The sequence below is a fragment of the Notolabrus celidotus genome, chromosome 8 (assembly GCF_009762535.1).
Source record: "Notolabrus celidotus isolate fNotCel1 chromosome 8, fNotCel1.pri, whole genome shotgun sequence".
In the NCBI taxonomy this organism is placed as follows: domain Eukaryota; kingdom Metazoa; phylum Chordata; class Actinopteri; order Labriformes; family Labridae; genus Notolabrus; species Notolabrus celidotus.
The window spans coordinates 10,871,672-10,881,306 of NC_048279.1; the positions used below are offsets into that span (position 1 = coordinate 10,871,672).

Here is a 9,635-nt window from a genome sequence, read left to right on the forward strand (position 1 = left end):
ATGTTGATGTGAATAAAAGGAATCAGCACAAGGAGCGTTTCTAGAGAAGCATCTGTTACACTTAGAAACTTAGACTATCGAGAGCAATACAACCCCCTCTCCAAATCCTTATCCTGTCTGCTTTATGCTCCCTAAAATGCACACTTTATTTTTGTAACGTAATAAAAATAGTAGAGGTGTATTTTTTTCAGCGATTTGGAGCGTGGAAGCTGTTCGGTCAATTTTAAAACTTAAAAATAGTATCGACACTGTTGCTGTGCTGGCTCAGATTTCATCAAAACGGTTTGTAGGATACATTTTACTTTAAATCTGGAATTCATCCCACAAAATCGATTCGCTTTGGCTGTCACTTAACATGACAGGCCATAAATGGGGGCATTATATTGAAATACCACTGCTGCCATTGTGCTAAAAATTTAATATTTTGTGTAAACAATTCTGCACAATTTCATCCCAGAACGACTCAGACGAAAGAATCCAGTTCAACAAACTAGGCCACCAGAACAACCCTGCCACTCACATCAAATATTCAGTCACTTTCACGGAAATTTCAAAGAGTAAACTACATGAAGAATTTACGCGCAACACCACACTGGAATTAGAACATAACAACTAATATATATAACCTATATTATTTGAATAACTTCACACCCATCTCCAGGCCTAACTGCTACAACAACCGGAGGCTACACACTGGTCTGTCATCACCCTTCCCTCACAGCCGCTGTCTGTCATTCCTCCGGTTACCGAGGCCTCGTCCAGCCTCTAGCGGCCCTGTCCCCACATCCAGCCCGCGGTCAGCTCACCTGCTTCGGCCGCCTCCTCCTCTCTGTCCCCCTCTCCACCAGCAGCTCCTCGGCTCAGCGCTCTTTAATGACTTTCTGGTGGCTGCAGCCTTCTTTTATTTCTCCTAAATGTATGAAAATGTATGCAAATTTAAATCAAGCTTAACCTGGGAGCTCGAGCAATATATTTAATGGAATTTCAAACCAATAAGGAGAGTGGGACGCAGTCTTCTAATGGCAAATATAATTACGCAGCTAAGTTAGCTCTCAGATATGCAGATAGATCTTTTTCATGTCTTTGAGGAGCTGATGAGATTCTTAAAGACTGCAAGTAAGAGTGTGTAGTGTGCGAGGACACATGTACTTTTTAGAAAATATAAAATGTGAAGTTTTAATTTGCAAACATGTCCGATAAGAACATGAGCCCATGTGTGGGAGCAAAGGATGTGAGATGAGCTGTCAGATAGATGTTTAATTTGTAATATCTCGTAGAAATTTGATTTTAAAGACAACATTTCAAGTAAATATCCGTGACATGAGTCATTTTTTCTGACTAAAATGGTTATGGCTAAGGAACGTCCTGTGCGTAAAAAAAGCTTTTGGGTAAAAGGCGAACTTTAAAAGCTCATCCATAAACACAGGAGGAAGTATTCTCTAAAAGTGAATAATTAACAGAGAGAACTGCTCCTGGTTTGATTGTATCCTTCTAAATTAAGTGCTGGCACGTCTGACAAATACCACTGCGCTTTAATCTCCTCCTTCGCACGCGCTCAAGGGTGACAGGAGCAGCAATATACTCGTGCGTAAATCAGTTGGAAACTTTAATTAATAAACAGGAACTGCGCTCCACGCGCACATCGTTCCACAACCAGACCCACTGGACCAGCATCCCGACTCACTTCCGGTTCGACTGCCTGTAACCCTTTCCTCTCCGCAGCTCTGCTTACAGAGGCGGAGGTTCGGGTATCTGCGCCTTCATTGGTCGACGCACGTCGTCACCGCGTCTTAGTCGGACTGTGAGTGGATGTGGAGGCTGTCACTCAATGCCAGGCTGCTGCCGAGGCTCCAGAGAGAGGGAGATGTCAGAGGCTGAGCTGCTCTCTCCCTTCAGTAGCTCTAGTGGGGTTCAGCAGCCAGCATGGCCACAGCTGCCTCCAGCCCCTACACCCTGCTCAGCTCCAGTCCCATGATCCACCCGGACTCCCAGGCCATGCAGCCTGCGAGCCCCTACAGGGGACACCAGAAACTCCTCCAGAGTGACTACCTGCAGAGTGTCCAGAGCAACGGACACCCGCTCGGGCACCAGTGGGCGACCACTCTGTCGGAGGGCAGCCCCTGGTCGGCCTCCATGGAGCAGCAGGACGTAAAACCAGGCCGAGAGGACCTGCAGCTTGGCATCATCCATCACCGCTCGCCGCACGTAGCGCATCACTCCCCTCATCACAACAACCATGGCAACCACCCAGGAGCCTGGGGGACCCCGGTGTCCCACAACTCTTCCATCACCAGCGGGCAGCAGATCAACATCTACTCCCAGACGGGCTTCACTGTCAACGGCATGCTGGACCACGGGGGCCTCACACCTCCACCTAACCCGCAGGGCCAAGGCATGCACCCGGGCCTCAGGGACACACTCAGCCCCGAGCACAGCGACCTCGGCGGGCACCACTGCCACGACCACTCCGACGAGGAGACGCCCACTTCGGACGAGTTGGAGCACTTTGCCAAGCAGTTCAAACAGCGGAGAATCAAGCTGGGCTTTACGCAGGCGGACGTGGGGTTGGCTTTGGGCACGCTGTATGGTAACGTCTTTTCCCAAACCACCATCTGCAGGTTTGAAGCTCTGCAGCTCAGCTTTAAAAACATGTGTAAACTAAAGCCGCTGCTAAACAAGTGGCTGGAGGAGGCAGACTCGTCCACTGGCAGCTCTAGCAGTATAGACAAGATAGCAGCTCAGGGTAGGAAGAGGAAGAAGAGGACATCCATCGAGGTCAGCGTCAAAGGGGTTCTGGAGACACACTTCTTAAAGTGTCCCAAACCCTCCGCACCGGAGATCACTTCGCTGGCGGACTCACTGCAGCTGGAGAAGGAGGTGGTGCGCGTGTGGTTCTGCAACCGGAGGCAGAAGGAGAAGCGCATGACGCCGCCGGGAGAACCGCCGCCGCACGAGGGACCTTATTCTCACAGCGGGAGCGCAGGAGACGCCTCCTCGTGCCACGATCTCTGACCGAAGCACCGGGAGGAATCCCCCGGCACACTCTCGAGCGCAGGGCCGCGCGGTGGCACATCTCAGCCTCCGTGCCTGTCCCGGTACAGACTCCCCCAGCTGCCTCCAGCACGAGACGACAATAACAATAACAGAGATACCTGTTCAGCCTTCGTCATTTTTTAACTGTCATGAGGGCATTATTCTATAGCTGCATATCAAACGTCACATTTCAGATTATGGAGCCCGCCAAATTCTTTTCTACATCACGGATATAAAAACAAAATGTGCCTAATAACCTGCCAGCGCCTTTGGTTTGTGTCTCCACTTCTCATCAGCTCGATAATAACAATAAGAAGGGACTGATGTCTTCTTTTGACATGTTTGGGCTTCTCTCTGCTTCTGTTGTATGATCAGTGCAGTGAAACAAATAATAATATCACTTTTCTTAATTGATTTCCAGCAGCACCACGAGGCCATGTTACAGTGCACCTCACGCTTCCCTCGGGCTTCTACAATGCTTTACTTTTCATATTTACATTCATTATTTTGTAACTTACTCGTAGCAGATCTGTAATTATTTTTGCATATGCAAATATAGGCCCTCATTCCAATTGTAGAGGTATTGCTACCAACATAATAGCACTTGGAGGGGTTTTTTTTTTCAATTAAATTCCTCCCTTATGGCCTGTAGCCACACACACTTATAGCTATTTATAAATCCATGTATTTGATTTCAATCATCTCCGACCATAGAAACTGTGTGGACTCTGAAACAGAGCCGAGAATAGAAGGGGAGGGGTTGACGACGCTATACACCTGCCTATAATTTTATTGTACCTTCAGTATCAAAATTTTATAATCTTAAATACTCCTGTTATTGGTTTATTTCTTAAGTATTTTTTCCAATATTGTACAGTTTTATATATTACCCTTTTGAAGTCATTAATTTAAACAAATGCTCTTAGTTATTCATGCACTTAATTAGCAATGTAAAAAACAAACAAACAATATTTTCAGTAAGATTGAACTGTTTCGGCGGTTTTATTCCAAATTTCGATGACAGCTCAAGTAATTATTTATTTTCAGTATAAAGCTTGTATTATGTTTTGAAATAAACTATGTATGTTGTAATAAACAATTTCTTGCTACAACTGTTCACTGTCCAAAACAAAACTTTTGACGAATGTATATTCAACATTTAATAGGGTATCAATCATATTATTAGGATTATAGTTTGTATTATTATTATTATTATTATTATTATTATTATTATTTTGTTTTGTTTTTTTATTGTGAAAACAATAACTTCAATTTATCATTTATTTTTCATGCATTATTTCCTTTACATTTTTACATAATTTAGAGATGGTTCAATTGCATTTCCGACTTTGTATAATTTTACTGAAGAGGATTTAATGCTTCTTTAAAGGATTTATGAACACGAGTGGGGCTCCTCCTGAGCTGCACAACCTTCACTCTGTTTTAGTGTCATGACAAAAGGGAAACTTTCTGACGTCACCAACAGCTGTAAAATATCCAGCGGTTCAACAGGACCTTGGCTGCAGCCAGGTCTGCAGGCTTTACGGATCACAGCAAACTCAGACGCTTTCTCCTGCAGTTCCACCCAAATGTTATTGTCCGGGCCCTCTGCCCTCCTCAATCAGACATGCGTGATTTATCGCCTGGGCCGCTGGGCCTGACAGCAAAACACAATGACACACACACACACACACACACACACACACACACACACGCACACACACTCAGACACACACAATCAGAAGCAGATGAATCTCATTTCAAAGACTACAGCTGCGTATAATTGGCCATGCAAGGACAAAATAGAGCAATATTCTCCCCAAAAAATCATAATGCCTAAAAATAATTTAGGGAGGGTTTGGAAATAAGGAGGCCTGAATGTGCATGGCTGCTTTAAATGATTCAAAAATAGAGCAGGAGAGGGAGAGTGAAGGAGGGGAGAGAGGGGAGGAAAGGAGAGGCGGAAGGGTGCTAGGCCTTGCCTTGAAATGGAGAGCCTGACTGGAATACTAATGCGTCTGAATTTATGCATCTCCTCAGTCTGCAGCCCTGAGAGGGGGGTGGGGGAGACAGAGAGAGAGAGAGAGAGAGAGAGCGAGGAGAGAGGGAGCAGGGGGGGTTGGAGGGGGGTGAGAAGGGTGTGAATGTGGAGGTGAAAGGGGGCGGTTATGTAGAAGAAGAGAAAAGTAAAACCATGGCTGATTGATTCCATCCATCTATTTTAGTTTGAAATAATCCCTGATTTCTGGGGGGAGGAAAAAATAACCCCTGAATGGAAGAGGAGCCAGCAGCAGAGCAAACAAGCAGAGGAAGCCAAGGTCCAGAGCAGCACTGCAGTATCCTTGAGCCGCTTCCACCTCTCCTGCCTTAGTATGGGGACAGGATGCTTTAAAACCTTCCCTTCTAAATATGTCTTTAAAGAGTCACCAACAGCTCCACAGAAATAACTTACCAGTGAAAAATGATTGACTTGGGAAATGTTTAAATAACAGTAGGAAAAATATAACAGGTGCAGGATAAAAGCCCATTTCAGATGTTTTAAATGAGGAACTTCAGGTAATTATTTTCCCAAAACGCTCAGGTCAGATGACTCGGCTTTGCAGCAACAGATAATTGAGCCTCTGAATCAGATCCTGAGTAAAAGAGACTGATCATCAGACAGGACAGCAACAATAGAGTAGTAGAAGAAGTGACTTGTGTTGAAGCTGTTTGCAGAATGAGCTGTTTGTTTACTGGCAGGGGATAATGGGAGCGGCTGACTCACCTTTTTTATTTAGCATCCCATCTCAAACCTTCTGTTCCCTTTGAATTTCTTCTGTTTCAAAGACTTTTGTGGAAAGTTAAGAAGCCAAAGTTTAAAAAAAGAAGTTATCAAATTCTTCTCAATAAATTGATTTCCAAAGCCTGTTATTCTTCCACGTCTTTAAAAAAATCTCCAGGGTCAATAAAGTGAGAAAAACACATTTGGATTAAAGAGAACAGCAGGGCAGCACAAGTTTTCTGAATAAGGAGAAAAAGTTTGTGAGGCCCTGACACAGTGTGTTCAATAGAACCACCACAGATCAAGTTCACAGAGAGGACAGTGGACAACACACATCACTTAAATTAGAAAGAAAGAGAGCAGAGGGCTGCAGACAGAGAACACAGACTGAAACTAAAGAGAAACTCACATGAGAGCATTCATACATGAGAATAATCAATATCAGCTGCTGTAGCCTGTTGGTTATACGACTTCACCAATTCTGTCTCATTATTTCTTAAACTTTGGTGTGATATTTGTGACCTTTCTTCACTCCTTTATTTTTAATCAACTCTCAACCCCAACCTGAGCTTATTTTAAGTTCATAAATGTTCATTACAGCCTCTCTGTCAGGCTACTGACAGTCTGATACTTGCCTTCTGACTAGATCTGCTGTGTTAAGTTGTAAAGTAGTGGTTCCAGCATTTTGTACTTGCAACCCCATAATCACCTTCATGCTGTCTGTCCGCTGGATGTGATGACTTCAACCACAGAGCGATTAGGAAATATTTTTAGGTCTAGAACACAGAAGAAGAAAAAAAACAGTAAATCAGGTTTTTGTGAAGATGATTCTTAATTCTTGGTTTCGTATTTTTCTAACTTTCATATCCTGTTAATAGTATAATGGCCCCACAGACTGAATTTGGTACCGTTTGCTCACAAACCTGCTACACCAATATCATAACTTTTTCTAACTTACATTTGTTGCAAACAGGAAACTCTTAAGAATACCAACAACACACCCTATAATAATTAATTATTTGTTTTAAATTATTCTAAAAGATGACAAAAATATCCTTAAATAGTAACAGAAACTTGACATTTAAGGTGTGAGAACAAATAAAGCCAATGGACGTGTTTTCCTTTTAAAGCTCCTGTGAGAAACCTTAGGCGACTCTGGATAAAGAGGTCTTTGCTGGTTTTGTTCTGCACACGTGTCATGAGTGTTTCTTCACAGAGAATCTCATCCTGCTCCGTTTTAACTATAAAGGTATCAATCAGCAAGAATATTTATAATGATTATAATAACTTTGATTATAAAGCACCTTTAAAACACAGATCTACAAAGTGCTTAGACAAACAAGCAAAAATAACAACCCAAACACAGAAAAGTTAAGCAACGGAATAACAAAAAAGACAAAATGCTTAAGAGCAGAAATTCCAACCAGCAAACAATCAATCCAGCATAATAACCCAACCGCAGAAGAAGAGATCTCAGGCAGCACAAGACATAGAACATGTTTTTTTGACAGTATCAGCAGCTTGCTGTCAATCACTTGATTTGACACCTACCCCCCGCCAGTGGTTTTTAGACATCAAAAGTAAGCATTGGTAAATAGAAATAATGGCAAACACTTTTCTTTTTGATGGTCTTGTCTGCTTTATTAGGTCATAAAGAGACATCCTTACTAATTTCAGTCTGTTTCACAACCACCAAAAAAATCCTCATAGGAGCTTTAAATAAAGATTTAAATTGAGGCAAAAGACTCACAAAGCTAATGCCAAAGACTCTCATATGTTAAGGTAGAATAGCATTGAGTGGATGAGTACAATTTCATAAATGGGATTATTTTTAACAAGATATTCTGCAGGAAATAAAAAAATGTTCAATTAACACCTCTTTTTTTTATATTTATAAAAAGGACATTTTTAGAATGTTCCAGTATACTCAGAAGTCTAGAGCTGGGTTAGCATGGTGGCTATCTGTGCATAAAAACATATATAGAAGTGAATTTGGCACACAGGCCTTTAAAGAAGTCCTAAAAAAACAGATCAGACTTTACCAGCTTCTGTACAATGCTTCTCCAGAGTCATTCTCATAGTGTGTCTAAGTGGTAAAAGATTTGTTTTCTGTACTCTCTCGGCATGAGACAATAATTGAGTCCTTTAAATTAAGAAAGTTCGACAAAGTGCCCCAAAGTTAACAGACACATGTTTGGCAACTCTTTACAAACTTAAGTAAAAAGTGAAGTACAACTGATGTCACTTACACTATTAACAGACAGCATGTACACACTGATTTATCACATTTTACCGTATTTGTGCTCATAGCTGCACACTTGAAAGCAGCTGCTGCAGGGCCTTGACAGGACTTCAAAGCGACTGTACCCAAAGTTAACAGATAAGTGATCACTGGAGGGCAGAGGACCTCTGTTGGTAATGAAAGTGTATTAGAGGACATAATCAGAGTAAGTGTAACTAGAGAGCAGAGCAGAGAAGAAAGCAGCGTGGATGAGAAGGGGAGGGGAGGGGGTATTGAAGAAAAAACCAAAGACGGAATACGATTTATCCCATAACCTAAAATCAATTTCACATCCTCAGTTCTGGCTCCCCCTGACTGGGCGGGGCAGCTTCAGCTCCAGTTTGCTGGGTGGGGGGTTGGTGTAAGATGTACTGTACATACAGCCAAGGGGATTCCAACGTGGAATTCTATAAGAATCATCATGAAGAGAAAAAAACATGATGTTGCTACCAGTAAAATATAAAACTCAATTCTTTTTAATTTGCTCTCCCTCACTTCCGAACAGCACTGCCCGCCTCTCAGAAACCTCATCTCTATTTTTAATATTCAGCCTCTAACAATTGAATGTAAAAATGGTGTCAGTAGAACAGCTGCCTCTCTGATCTTATTGTTCCTCTCTGCTGAGACTGTTCCAGTCGTGTCTTTGCAATTACTTTGACAATTAAAACCATATTAAGGTTGTGCAGTGTGATAGCTCCATTAAGGAACACAGGAACTCTGGATGACATCAACACTCTGTCATTTTGAGGGCTGACACTCCTGCAAACTTTGATGTGATGTTAAGTGGTCACGCATGTCTGCACAACTGCAGTTAAGAGGTCTTGTTTCAAAAACTACAGAGCCATGTAGCTCACTCTGTGTTCGTGAGGGAGCTCTCGCCATCCCACTCACCCAGCCAGCATGTCTATTAAACACATGCACACGCATAAACAAGGGGTGTATGTGAGAGGAGAAAGGCCTGTTTATGGCTGTGAGAGTAAATCACTGTGTCTGATATCTTCATTTGAGACAGAGGGCTGATCACTGCTCGTCCTGCTTGTTCCACATTAACTCATTATCACACACGCTCACTCCATTAATTCTCTTGCTTTTATTAGCTGCAAGAGTGGATGCACACACTCACACACATGTACACACAGTGGACCGATGACAAGCACTGCCTCTACCTCATCTGACAGCTAATGGCTTCATTAGGAGCAGCGTGTTAATTGGCTGACTTTGGGGAGACGCTCGTTAATGAGGATAAATAGATTCACACCTGAGCGGGGTGCTACCCAGCCACAGCAGCACTGTGGGAACTCTGGATGACGAGCGCATGTGGACTGAAACTATGACTGCAGCACCTGTCCTGTTTTTACTTCCCCCAAGCCTAAACACTGTGCTGTTTTCCTCGCCAGGCAGACTTATTAGCCAAGTGGTTGATTAGCACCAGGAGGCCAAAACAAAGAGCAGTATGTCAAAACAATTAGCCCCACTGTTTACCTCTCAGCTCCCAGGCTGACTGCAAAATGCATCTAATCCAGGGGGGAGAGAGAGTCTGTGTGTGTGTGAGAGAGAGAA

The 9,635-nt window shown here is 43.1% G+C and overlaps 1 protein-coding gene across 1 annotated transcript; it reads left to right on the forward strand.

The window, feature by feature from the left end:
- The first annotated feature begins 1,874 nt into the window (after positions 1-1,874).
- LOC117817695 (POU domain, class 3, transcription factor 4-like) lies at positions 1,875-3,941 on the forward strand. The gene has a single exon (XM_034690449.1). It carries the CDS (start codon positions 1,924-1,926, stop codon positions 3,010-3,012), a length of 1,089 nt encoding a protein of 362 aa, XP_034546340.1. The 5' UTR covers positions 1,875-1,923; the 3' UTR covers positions 3,013-3,941.
- The last annotated feature ends 5,694 nt before the right edge of the window (positions 3,942-9,635 follow it).